At 36.3% G+C, this 14,309-nt stretch overlaps 1 protein-coding gene across 3 annotated transcripts in view; it reads left to right on the top strand.

Moving 5' to 3' along the window:
• The window catches only part of CDK8 (cyclin dependent kinase 8), a 120,858-nt gene extending 107,367 nt beyond the window's left edge, over positions 1–13,491 (top strand). Inside the window, exons 7-13 of one of the 3 annotated variants that reach the window (XM_045978310.1) lie at positions 2,166–2,309; positions 4,698–4,767; positions 5,479–5,551; positions 8,255–8,352; positions 9,065–9,143; positions 9,263–9,421; positions 12,176–13,491. In XM_045978310.1, the coding sequence (XP_045834266.1) occupies positions 2,166–2,309; positions 4,698–4,767; positions 5,479–5,551; positions 8,255–8,352; positions 9,065–9,143; positions 9,263–9,421; positions 12,176–12,301 (749 nt within the window). In that variant the 3' untranslated portion in view covers positions 12,302–13,491. The remainder of the gene's footprint in view (positions 1–2,165; positions 2,310–4,697; positions 4,768–5,478; positions 5,552–8,254; positions 8,353–9,064; positions 9,144–9,262; positions 9,422–12,175) is intronic. The other 2 variants (XM_045978311.1, XM_045978312.1) reach the window with 2 other exon arrangements.
• Positions 13,492–14,309: the final 818 nt, after the last annotated feature.

The following is a 14,309-nucleotide window of genomic DNA, read 5'->3' on the forward strand; positions in this document are numbered from 1 at the left end:
ATTTAACAAGCTCCCCCCCAATTTGGGTCCACATAGCCTGCTAATTGCTATCTACTTTGCCTAGTTAGCTCAATAGCTGCACAAAGCATCACAGAATTTGAGAAGATGAGATTTATATGTTTTTTCTTTGGAAAGTCCTTCTAGAAGGAAGTAAAGTAGGCAGGTAGGTGACCAGGAAAGGACTTTTCCATGAACTTGGCACATTCTGGAAAAAAAAATAATGAGATAGTTAGGAGAGACTTACGTATACAGATTTAGAAATTTTTCTTAAATAATAACCTGTTTGGCTAACTTCATGATTAATGTCTGGATCAGGATTTTGAAGAAAGGAAGGATGGTGATGAGATTGCCAAAAGGTAAGAGAGAATAGAGAAGATAAAGAGAAAAAGGTTATAAGGGTAAGAGTAAACAAAGTCGAATTAACTATTTCTTCCTACTTTCTGACCTTTTATTTTAGAAGCAGTTTGTCACTTTAAGGATATAGCTACACCATTTACTTACCTCTCATCTTCCTTACATGTTAGTTTTCTTTAGTATTTTTCATAGCTAACCAGAATGAGTTGTTATGGTGTCTTCTGGAGGCTATGAGTAGAGTTTTAAACATTCAGATTAACCCATTGGCCCTTTTTGTGATGCTTCTTAGCTTGCATATCTTTTCCTTTGATTAAGATTATCATAAGTCAAGTTATCACATGGGGTACACACATCAAAAGAATAATCACAAAATAATTTCTCCATTTACTTTCTGTTACTAAAAACAAAATAGCTTGGCTAGTATGTCTTCATACTTTTCTATATGCTGGTATTGGCTAACTTGGTTCTCATGATGTGGGAGAAAACGGATATGCAAACAGTGTCCTTTTTAAAAATCACTTGCTTGTAGTTATTGTGTATAATCTTAATAAATAGATGATTAACTTGTTATTCTGAAATCTATAAATGTGATAATTTTACCTTAAATATCTATATTCTAATTTTAGATTTTAGGAATTCTGAGTTATTTTATAAATAAAGATCTTTTTCACATTTTCTATTTATGTGACAGTTATTAACATACCTGAACAATTGGCTTTAATAAAATAGTGATTTTTATTTTTCCCTCTATAGTTATTTATATTTACCACAGGTATTGGTTAGATCAATCAGAAACGACTGATTGAGTGTCTGCTGTGTTCACACCATTGTAATTTAGCATAGAGAAGTTAACTTTGCTGCTTTAGGGCTTTGTTAAAGTAGGAACTGAATAATTCTGAAGTGGCATGTAGATCTTTCCTCTATTAATAACAGTTCTATTGAGTAAAAGTTTAATATAAATGAAAGCTTATATCTTAAAGTGAATGAGAGGAATTTGTTGTACTCGAGGAATCCATTTTGCCTGGCTTTTATAAGTAATTCTAGTGAATTTATACCCTTTATACCTATCGTAAAGGTAGTATTTTGCTCCTTATTTTCTTATCCTTATTAAATTGCAAAATCTGACTCCACTGTAGCATAAAAAAATACTTTGAACAAAAAACTGTTCAAGTAGAAATGCAGTTTCATTAGAATATTTGAGATCAGGCGTTATCTTTCTCCTGCTGTAATAACACCTTGCTAACTCATGCTAGCATGAAAGGATAATTATTAGACTTTACAAATTAGCAAATACATAGACTAGATAAAGGAAAAATATTTTTACCTCAAAAAATTATGCTGATTGTTTTTGGCAAGTATGCCCAATTTCAAAAGCTATTTGGATTTTCTGTTTTTGCTTTATTTTCTGTTTGATTTTGTTTGTTTGTGGCTCCTGTGCTCCATTTGCAACTTTGTATGTATTTCACAGAGAAGGTAATGTTTGAACCATTTAAAAATCGCCAAAAATTTCGCTCACTTGATTTGAACTTGGAATGAAGCCCCTGGGTGGAATGGAGGTATAATAGGGAATGAAAAAATTGGGATGTGTCGGGTGGGAGTATATATTTACAAGCAATATTCCATGATATCTTTAATGATAATTGCTTTAGGAATTAATATGACTTATTAGGAAAAGAAAAGAAAGAAAAAACAGTCCCCACCAAGATAAAAATGCATTTTCTTTTGGAAAGAACCACTTTATTTTCCTCCTTTCTTTTTCTTTTTTCCTTTCCTTTTTTTCTTTTCTTTTTTTTTTTCTTTTTGTTTTAAAGATATTTGGGCTATAGGGTGTATATTTGCAGAACTACTAACGTCAGAACCAATATTTCACTGTCGACAAGAGGACATCAAAACTAGTAATCCTTATCACCATGACCAGCTGGACAGAATATTCAATGTAATGGGATTTCCTGCAGGTACACATTATGTTTTTGTTTTTGTTTTTAAATCACTGTTGTTTGAACTTAGATATCTTCATGGAAAGGTGTATATCTTTAGCTGATGAAAGCTTCTCTTACTCAATTCTTCATATTTATGGCTTGCATTAATCAAAGATCCTTCGAAATAGCAAAATTTATAGAGTTCACAAATTAGCATAATGATATTTGTGGGTTTTCTGAATTTGAGGAGTATATTTTTGTTCATTTTATTCTTTTGTTTTGTTTTGTTTAATATTCGAAATGATAAAATATTTGCCATATCTGTATTAAAAGGTACCTTTGGTTCTTACAAATAAAATTCAGTAGTATGTATTTTTGTCTGGCAGCACATATAATAATGCCATTACTTGGTATTTAAATACAAATTTTGAACATTATTTATATTTAGGGCACTATACAGAATCACATTATATTAAATAATAGAATTTTTTACCCTATAACCCTTGTCAGTAAGAACATTCCTTTAAGTGTTCTGTTAGAACAATAACTTTGCCTACACTGATTGGCAGCAGGGAGAAAGTTGTTTAGGTGTCTCATCACAGGCGTCAGACCCCTTAGTTTTTCAGCAATATCCCCATCCCTTGTTATGCCCTGGCATGGTAGTTTATCAGTAACTAAAAACTCTGCCCAGAGGTCTAGAATAATGAAATTTTGCTTTAAAAACCTACATAATATTGGCCAGTCAGGTATTTATTAGAAATTATTTCTTACTAGGAATTTTTATCAGGTCAGGGTAACTCAACTAATACAGAAATGTCTGGGAGTTCTGATTTCACATTCCATTGTAGGAGTGTTAACACAGATACTAATTTTCTGCAGAATTGGTCAATGGGTCTGTGAATACTGCTTTTTTGTGATGAGAATTTTATTTATTCACTAAATATTTGAGTACTTGCCATGTGCCAGGCCTTGTGTTATGCATAAAATAATGTTGATATAAGTGGCATGATTCTTGCCTTCTTGGAATTTGTATTGTACTACTTGAAGTAGAATGTTTAAATAATAGCTATGGTTTGAGTAGGTGGAGAAGAATGGCCTTTTCTTCCCACTTCTGAATGTGTCCACCATTTCTAAGGCCTGAGAGAAAGGAATGTGGTTTACAAGGCAGTGGAAGAGGGGGGTGGCCTCTGCAAGAGATGATTCTTAATGTATAGTTCAACAGTTAGGGGAAGCTCAGATTATAAGAAAGTTGAAAAGCAGGCAGTAGGGTTTAGATTTAATGCACAAAAGAATGAGAATCCATGATAAGTTCTTGAGAACTAGTGACATGGTTTATGTTATATTTTAGAAAGATTAGTATGGTTGTGTTAGGTAAAAATCAATTAGAGAGAGGTAACTGAAGACAGGAAAGCCAGCTGTTTGCTTATATAGCAGTACTCCAGGTGGAAGGTGATAAAAAGGATGGAGAATAAAGGATAAATACACAATTTTTTTATATGTAATTTGAGGGAAAAGTAAAAGATTATCTCAGATGTCTAGCTTGAGAAACTAACAAAATAGAGAAGCTAGAGCAAGGAAATAATTGAGAAAATCCCATATGTATTTAGTTGACTTTACAGTGTGGTGTCTTTGGAGGCTAGTTGCACATCTCCGTGTAAGGAGATTGAAGGCAGATGTCTAAAGGTCATTGAAAAGCTAACGGTGCGGTGAAGCTACCTGCTGTAGTACTGCAGCCGGTGGTCTTTCAGGACAAGTCCATCGATGGTGATGAAGAAAACTAGCCATCTAGCACATGTTGTTGAGGCAACTCTAAGGCCAGCAAGCCAACTGAAACATTTTCTTCCTCATATAAGTAAGCTGGGGTTGTTAATGTTACTGAAGCTTGCCAAGCCACCAGCTGACTTATTTGTATACTAGTTATATCCTACCCTGTTCTGTTCCAGACAGTTGTTGCTGCTTACATCCATCACTGCTGGAAACGGTGTATTTAATAAAGTGAACATAAGGAGGTCCACGTTAAAAAAAAATGCATCTTACAGCTACAGAGGGGGAAGATTGTCATTGAAGAGACTGGTTGCTGATGTAAACAAGACATTGGGTGGAAAGGGGGGAAAAGAAAATAGAAATATTTATTAATAACTTACTCCTCTCTACTTACAAAAATTGAGGTAAATTATAGTAAATTACATAGAAAGTAAGCACTACAAAGATAAACATATAGAGATCTAATGCTATACAAGGGATAAGAATTGTATTTATAGGTCAAGATAAGATATTTACTAGAGCTAGTCATTTATTTGAGGTCTGTGCTTTCATGGAGGTTCAAAGTATATAAGACATGTGATGAAAATTGAGGTAACTTTTATTAAAATTCTTGAGAATAGGAACCTAGACAACATAAAATTTTATCAATATATTTCACAGATAAAGATTGGGAAGATATAAAAAAGATGCCTGAACATTCAACATTAATGAAAGATTTCAGAAGAAATACGTAAGTTGGAAAGAAAATAGACCTTTGTTGATTTTTGCTTTTCCAAAATCCTCTGAATGGAATACTAAACATAAGCTTATTCTAATAAATACTTTTACTTATTAATAAATATTTTATCTTTTAAGATGTTTAAGTGATATAAAGAAGTTAAACAGCTAGTTTTAGCAGCTGATTTGGATATGAGAAAAAAACTCTTTCCATATTTATTACTTTCTGGAAGCAAGCATCGGTGGAAAGGATCACAGCTGAAGCAGAGACTGAAATAAGTAACCTTGCTAGCCATCACTTGCCCACTCACCTGGATTGTAGAGTCATTTTAAGCAAGTTTTCATAGAGAAGAAGGAATATTTCCTTTATTTATAATGCAAGATCAGAGCATTGGGAGAGGACAGTTAAAAGGCCTACGACAAATTTTTAAAAAATTTTAAATTTATTTTAAACCTACTAGTAAGGCTGAATTAAATATTTGACCCCTATGTTATTTAAGAGAATTGTTGAGATAACAGTCTTATAAAAAATGCTATTCAGTATATATTATTTATGAAATTATCTTGTGTTTTCTCAGTGGTATTCATTCATAAGTGACTAGTGTGAATATTGACTAAAATATGAAATTGAGCTAATGCTATGCCATATGTTTGGAAAAACTTCAGCCAATGTAAAATTAACCTCAAAATCTCATATAGATATTTCATAGTATTTCTCTTTCAGGTATACCAACTGCAGCCTTATCAAGTATATGGAAAAACATAAAGTTAAACCAGATAGTAAAGCATTCCACTTGGTAAGCTTTAGAGAACAATAATAAAATTTTTTTCCCTGGTTAGCTAACCAGAGGTTTTTTGAGGTCAGTTTATATGGTTATTTAACACTCTTAGAGTACTTTAATGGTAAATACAGACATCTTGTTGCTGTGTATTAGTAAAGGCATGAAAACTTGTTTTTCCAAACCCATAACACGGTTTAACAGACTAATGTTTGGTTACATTAGGTTTTTTAAAGATAGTTATTCTACCAAGTCTGTCAAAAACATTTTTAAAATTACACTTAATTGGTTTTCATCGATTTTTTTTAAAAATTTCAACAATTTGAGAGAAGAATCTAAAAGAAAACCATCCCACTACTCAGACGTAACTTTTACAAATTATTTTGTATTTCAACTTTTTGAAAGATTATTTTTAAAATTTTTTAACTCTCAAGATACTCTTACAAACTTGGGTATTAGAAGTCCTTCGGTGATGGTGTGTATTACTTGCTTTTTCTGGAAGAATATGAGAGATGCAGAATTCATTACTGTATAATGGAAAAATAGTTTATTTTAGAATCTAAATGAATCCATGCGCTATTGTAATTTATGACATTATAATCAAATTTGCCAGCTTAAATTTGTTTACAATAAAATTTCCATTTTTACATCATAACAAAAATGATTCTGGGGGTTTTTTAAAGTTATACAACATATAAAGGGGAAATTTCAGGGAATAGGTTGTATTGTATTTGGCTTAAAATTCTTTTCATCCTTTATTCTCAATATTTTTAAATGAGTTCATTAAGTGGGAATTTTCTTTGTCTTAAAAATATGATATGTTCCTTTGTTACAATAGCAGGCCACTTGCAAACATTTCATCTATTTTGGTTGTTTCTTCTCTGTCTTCTGCTTCTGCTTCTACACCTTGTGTTTATTTTTATTTCATGTCATGTATCATATATTTCATCTTATCAGCAACTTAAAAAGCAAGGTCTAACCTATTTTATTGCCACACAATATATTATTATCCAAATAATGGTTTCTTATAATGTACTTATAACAGGACCCAAACAGGAAGGTACATTAGAGCCTTCAAAGTTACGCACTTATTTATTCTAACAAAATAATGATAATAGTGGTAGGCCCAGAGTCACAGTTCAGGAGACTTGCTCTTACTTACCCCGAACTTGCTGCTATTCAGTGTAGTCTGCAGTGGCTCTCACAACCATCACCACTGAAATCCCAGAGATAGACTTCCCTTGAAGCTTAGTTGCTTGTTTATACCGTGGCGACCTATCTTGTGTGAGCCCATCTGAAAGCTCTAATGTAACTCCATTAAAACTGTTGAGCATTTTAAATAGCAAACCCATGCTTTTCCTTTCACCTCTAAAATTGAAGTGTGCTTCCACTGAAATATCGGATCATCATAATTAAATTTAAATCTTCCCATCCCAGCGTTTCCTCTGTATTTTTAAATATTTTATGTCTGTCCTCTGATTGTGTCATCTCCCATCAAGTCTCAATGCATCTGTTGGTTTTCAAGTGCGATCCTGGTCCTTAGCAGTAGAATCCCCAGGGAACTTGGTAGAAAGGCCACTCCTCAGACTCCTGCACAGATATCCCAGTCAGAGCTCTGGGAGTGGGGCCTAACAGTCTGCTTTGAGAGGTGCTCCCGGGGCACTTCTGATGTACTCTGAAGTCTGAAAACCACGTTAGATCAAAGAGGATAAGCTGAGAGACCACTATTTAGATAAGCTCTTCAATCACCTACTCAAATCAAATGTTCTAAAATAAATAAAAATAAATCAAATATTCTAGTTTATAAAGTCTTAAGTGAACTATGTTTTAATGAAAAAATACTGAATTTTCACATTAGCTTGACATTTCTGTAGGTGGCAAAATAATTAAAATAATAATAATAATGGCAGCTAACACATAGTACTTTCTTTGTGTTGGGTACCACTAGAATTGCTTTCCATGTATTTCCTCATTTGATTTTGAAAACAAACCTATGGTAGTAGGCGCTATTTCTAATCTCCTTTTGACGAATGAAGTTACAGAGAGATTAAGCAACTTGTCCAAAGTCATTCAGCTAATAAATGTCAGGTGAAGACTTGAACCCAAGCAGTACCTTCAAGTCTCCATTCATAATCCCTCTGTACTTCACAAGTTGTGTATCAAGCATCGTATTTACTTAGACCAGGATTAGCACTGGCCAGGAGAACCTTTCTCTGATGATCTGCGTTGTCCAGTAGGGAGCACATTAGCCACCTGTGGTTCTTGAGCTCTGCAAATGTACCTGATATGAATGAGAAATTGATTTTTTTAAGCTTAATTTGGTTTTAGTTAATTTGGTTTTAAATCTAAATAGCCACATGTGGCTAGTGTATTATTTGTGTTAAATAATTTTCCCCTTAAGAGAAAAGGAATAGAAAATACAAGATTTTAGTCCTGTTTTAAATTGTACAAAGCACTTTGCATAATGTAGATAATTGGTTTAGAGTAAGAAGTAAGTTTAGTAGCCTCTTATAGGAGAACCAAGTAAGATCCTGATTATTAGAACAACTAAATGTGAATTACTACATCAAATGTAATAGGTTTTTCCTGTTGTTAACTTGGGAGAATAAATACCCTTCAGATTGTGGTGTTTTCATCAAAAAGCATATACGTCCCACATATGCCAAGGATATAAAACTATGAGAAATAACGCAGTAATGTTTTTATGATTTATGGTTTCAGCTTCAGAAGTTACTTACCATGGACCCAATAAAGCGAATTACCTCAGAACAGGCTATGCAGGATCCCTATTTCTTAGAAGATCCACTTCCTACATCAGAGTAAGTGATCAATTTATTAACTCATCAGCATGGTAGAATTTTTTGGAGCATGATTGTTTTTGAGTTGTCATCTCCAAGTTGCCACTCCTACCTGGGGACCCAGGGAAATCCCAATGACAAGCAAAAACTGAGTTCTGATGACTGAGGTATCATTTCAGGCTTTTAGAGATAAGAGGCACTCCTGTTCCTACGTTCCTTAATGAAACATGGCCAGCTTGGGCTTTACTGGGGCACCAGGTACACAGTGGCGGGTTGATTATGTGTGCTGTGGCTCACTCAGACTCACGGAGATTGCCCGCTGCTTGCAATTACAGTTTTAGGTTCCAATGGCAAATTCCATTCCCAAATAAATTTGTGTTTCCCGTGTCATCTTTTACATGTAGAGAGTTAAAAAAAAAAAAAAAATTGTGTTCAAATAGTGACGTTTCCACTGGAGTCTATATTTGGGTTGTAATACTAAAAGATTGAGGCCGGAATAAAAGAAAATTGAGTCATATTTGATGATTATTGATTATTTTTATACAATGAAATCCCTCATGGCCTGCTGTAATGTCACTGATTAGAAGAAAAGATTCATCTTGTCACAGTTGCACAGTTGAAAGGTACTTCCTTTACAGATATGGAAACAAAGTCTGTCTTGAAAGAATAAAATGAAGCATCTGAAATATTGACTGGCATACCAGAAACCGTTTTTCTTTTTTCTCCTGAGCAGTGTTTTTGCCGGTTGTCAAATCCCTTACCCAAAACGAGAATTTTTAACAGAAGAAGAACCTGATGACAAAGGAGACAAAGTAAGTATTAAAGTACATTTGGCTCCTTCTTGTTTTATTCAATGCTCCGGTAACATTTTCTTGTTTGTATTTGGTTCTCCTTCTGAGTTGAACTTTATTTTTCTGTTTAACCAATTGAGAAGAACCAGCAGCAGCAGCAGGGCAATAACCATACTAATGGAACTGGTCACCCAGGGAATCAAGACAGCAGTCATACACAGGGACCCCCGTTGAAAAAAGTGAGAGTTGTTCCTCCTACCACTACCTCAGGTGGACTAATCATGACCTCAGACTATCAGGTATTTCCAGTTTATTTTGTACTTACTTGACATATCAGTATTTGTATATGGGTTTATGACCTTTGGAAAATGCAGTGTAACTAAGAAAATGCTGACCTTTATGTACCTGGGGAAATATGTTGACATGAGTGTTACCGACATGGAAAAGTACTGACTGTGGTACAGAACAGGGTACTTACTGACTTTTGAATTAGACAGACCTGGAATGATCGAACTTAAGTTACGCCATTTCTTAACTGTGTGACCTTGGACAAATAATATAACATTTCCTGGCTTTAGTTTTTCATCTGTAAATGAGCCTGGCCAAGCCTTACTTACAGTTGTAACAGGAGTGGATACATCCTAGCCCCTGACTCGTGGTAGGAACTCAATCAAGGCTGTGTACAGTATACCAAGAATGATTAAGAACACAGGCTTTCAGGGGTTCCTGGGTGGTTCAGCCAGTTAAGTGTTTGCCTTTGGCTCAGGTCACGATCCCTGGGTCCTGGGATAAAGCCCCGAGTTGGGCTCCCTGCTCAGCAGAGAGTCTGCTTCTCCCTCTCCCTCTGCAGCACCCCCAGCCCCCACCCCAGCCTGTGGCCTCTCTTTCTTGCTCTCTCTCAAGTAAATAAATAATATCTTAAACAACAATAACAACACAGGCTTTCAGATCCCAGCCGCTGGCTCTGGGTAACCTTGAGTAAGTAATTCAGATGTTCTCAGTTTTCTTATTTGCAGAAGTGGTTGATGGCCAGTGCGAGGTGGCACTAAGGATTAAATGAGAGGACATGTGCTGAGGCACAGCGGCTAGCCTGCTGTAGTGCTTAACAGATGTTACCACTTTTTTTTCTGCTCTCATTATCATTACCATCGTTAAAATTCTTAGTAGCATTCATAGTACACAGTAAGCACTTCTTAAGGGGTGGTGTGGTGCTAGTGACGACTGTCATAGTAAGAGCTTGTTGGGTGCCTTCTATGCCAGCTTTTATACCAAGCATGAAACCTACATTATTTCCTTTGATCATTGTGGTACCCCTGTGAGGTAAGGTGATCATTGTCATTCCAGAGATGCTCAGAGAGGTTAGGTAACTTCCACGTGTTCACCTGCCGAGCTGGGGGTAGACCCAGGACACAGGCTTAGATCTGACAACCAAGGCTTCTCCGTTGCCTGCTTGTGGATCCCCTCACGTGGCATTGTCAGTTTCTTTGCAGAAAGACCGTTTGGAAAATCCTTTACCACCTCCCTGCTCATTCCAATATTGTCAGCTCGCCGGGGTTTCAGTGTGGGGAGGAGACTGGAAACTGGACTAAGTAAAGTTATCTACCTACTGAAAGAGAAAAGGAGATCTTACTAAACTAATAAGGTTCCCAGAGCCTGCTATGACCCTTCAGAAATGAGATCTTAACTCTTTGCTTTGGTTAAGGAAAGGTCCAGTCTACCAAACCATAGAAATTCTTGTCTGCCTGGGTAGTAGCTCTTTTCTGGGAACCTAAACAAGGAAATCAAGGACAGACATCTCTGGGGGTTGTTGTTTGTTCCAGCATCTTTTTGTCCCTATCTGGGTGGGAAGAGTGCATCCCTCTTGGCTCAAGAATGTGTTTGCTTGCTGAGGTGATGGCAATCCCTGGAATGAAGCAGGGCAGTGCTCGGACCTTTGCCGTTGAAACCAAGAAATTGCTCTGCTTCTGTGTTTCTGGACGTCATCGTCGGACGGTTGCTTTTTGTAGTGACTGTAATTTCATGTGCCTGCTCTTTTCAAAATGTTACTTTGCTAGAGTTGGCAGAATTTAGAATTATATGATTTATTGAATATGCTTTGAAAGAAGGAGGTAGTAAATTATGGTTAATCAGTTATTGTGTTTGTCTTGGGAGCTAATAATAAGAGAGAGAGGTGCAGGAAGGGAATAACAATATAACAGATCAAAATCACAGGACTCTCAACTCTCTGTTCTTTCCCTTTGTGCAGTTTAGAATTGAGAATAACATTGTTCTTACGTTTCTATAATTATCAACTTAATTTTGTATATAACTTGTTGCAGAAAGTAAGATTCATTAAAGGGCATAAAAATATTTAATGCCTAAGAAAATGATTCTAAAGTACCTTTTCTTGTCCTGTTCGTTTTTATTCTTTAGTCACACGTGTGCTGGGAGGCTTCTGTTGAAGAAATCAGCATGTAAATTAGCTTTGAATGTCTTCGTGTATATATCATTAAGTTCACGTATAAACATCTCAAGCAAATTAATTATTACTTATCAGGTGGTTACAAAACAGCTTAAAAAGGGGATTACTGCTATAGAAAAACAATGAACTGCACAGCAGAGTCATGAGACTCAGCTTAGTATTATTTACTGGCAATACTTCTGACCTTAGCTGACATTACAAGATTGGGGGTTTTTGTCATTTTCTTTTCTTTTTTTTTTTTTTAAAGATTTTATTTATTTATTTGACAGACAGAGATCACAGGTAGGCAGAGAGGCAGCCAGAGAGAGAGAGGAGGGGAAGCAGTCTCCCTGCTGAGCAGAGAGCCCGATGCAGGGCTCAATCCCAGGACCCTGGGACCATGACCTGGGCCCAAGGCAGAGGCTTTAACCCACTGAGCCACCCAGGTGCCCCGGTTTTTGTCATTTTCATTCTAAAGCTAGTACATAGCACAAGACTTTTAAATCCTTACTGCGTCTAAATAAATGACATTGCAAACCTAAGCCTCGCCAGCTTGGGATGGAGCCAACTCTTAGAAGCACCTGACTCTGCTTCCTCGCTCGTTCTTTTGCAGCGTTCCAATCCACATGCTGCCTATCCCAACCCTGGACCAAGCACATCACAGCCACAGAGCAGCATGGGATACTCAGCTACCTCCCAGCAGCCTCCACAGTACTCACATCAGACACACCGGTACTGAGCTGCGCTGGAATGTTGTCGATGCACTGTTGCTAGCGCTGCAGGACTGACGGTGCAGCTCTCTGCGGGAACCTGGTATGGGCCATGGGAATGTACTGTACACCCACATCCTCAAACTGTCCGGTAGCCAAGTTCCACCACTTTTCACACACCGGGGTAGTGGCTTCCAAGTTGTATCTGTTTTGGAGTTAGACTTGAAAGAAAGTGCTAGCACAGTTTGTGTTGTGGATTTGCTACTTCCATAGTCTACTTGACATGGTTCAGACTGACCAATGCGTTTTTTCCAGTGACAGTCTGTAGCAGTTGAAGCTGTGAAATGTGCTAGGGGCGAGCATTTGTCGTTGTATGTGGTGAATTCTTTCAGTGTAACAACATTATCTGACCAATAGTACACACACACACACACACTCACACACACACACACACACACACAAGTTTAACTGGTACTTGAAACATACAGTATATGTTAACTCAACAAAATAACCAAGACTCAAAGTGAGATTATTTTGGTACACCTTTCATTTTAGTGTCTTATCAGTGGGTTGATTCATTTTCTACATTAATCAGTGTTTTTCGACCAAGGCTATTGCTTGGGTTTTTTTGAAAGTACAAAAGCCACATAGTTTTTCCAGAAAGGTTTCAAAACTCCCAAAGATTAATTTCCAACTTATAAGTTTGTTTTTATTTTCAATCTATGACTTGACTGGTATTAAAGCTGCTATTTGATAGTAATTAAATATGTTGTCATTGATATAAACCTGTTTGGTTCGGCAAACAAACTGAAATGATTGTCATAGACAGTGTTTTATTTTTCCTGTTGGTGTTGCTGATTAGTGAGCATGCTTTAAGATGAAAAAAGCATGAATGATAACTTCCTCTGAAAGGTGCGGCATCCCATTCAGATATTTTGTCCTGATTTTAAAGCTGGTTGGTGTAGTGCTATTAAAATTTTGTTCAGTTAATTTTCCTTTTTAAAACTTGTTCGCACGTTGTTTAGGGTGCCCTTACTTCAGCAAAGGAGAAGGAGTAGGAGAGCCTTAGAATTTTTGAGGAAAAAAAAACCTATAACATACAATGTACTGTATCAAACTATTTTACATGAATGACACAAGTATTCTGAATTTAAAAAAAAAATTGAACATTGTTAAAAACAAGGTGTTATGTAATAAATTTATTTTTCATAAATCAAAATATGAAGTCGGCTCTATTTTTATATACACATAGGTGTTTTAAAGTATGCCTTAACAAGTGGCCTCTAACTAAATCTCTTCAGTTGTTTTCCTTAGTAATGTCTATATATTCTGCCTCCAGAGTGGAATGGAGTAATGACTTATGATTTAGATATGGATTCTTTGCTCTGTTGCACTTAGCACTGTAATAGAAGATGTCAGCTAGACTACCTTTCTAACTGAAAGAATTATGATGAGCCTTCCATATCTAGAATAAAGTCTAATTCAGTATGCTGAGAACAATTTGTTTTAGCCCAAATAATTATTTTTCCTCCCTCCTTCAGTACAAAACAGAGGAAATTTAAAAAGCTAAGATAGTTTTTTCTTAAAAAGTCAGCTCATTCCTATAAAAAAATTCTAAAACATTTGAAGAACTGAGGAATTCCAATCCTGATAGCCCTATCGCAGTAAGAACAATTCAGGAGCCAAATCTGCATTTCCACATTCTCTCTCCCCACCACAGCTCCTCTACACAGCGTGAGGTTCTGGTCCTAGAGCTCTGTCCTCAGCACCTTCAGGAGCTCCCCTCTGGCCACGGACTGAGTGTGTCTTACCTAACCATGTCTTCTTGTTTCCCGCCACTTGGATTGTCTTCTGTTTTGCCTCCCTGTCTTTGATGCAGTGGCTTCCAGCCTTCATGGGCATGAAGATCATCCGCAATTTGTTTTCTCTGGATCTAGTCCCAGAGGGCAGTTTGGGGGAGCGGGGAGGGACATGGAATCTTCATTTTTAACAAGCTCCTCAGTTAGTTCTGATGTAGGAGTCTGAGGAATACACAGG

The sequence above is a fragment of the Meles meles genome, chromosome 14 (genome assembly GCF_922984935.1).
Source record: "Meles meles chromosome 14, mMelMel3.1 paternal haplotype, whole genome shotgun sequence".
Taxonomy (NCBI): domain Eukaryota; kingdom Metazoa; phylum Chordata; class Mammalia; order Carnivora; family Mustelidae; genus Meles; species Meles meles.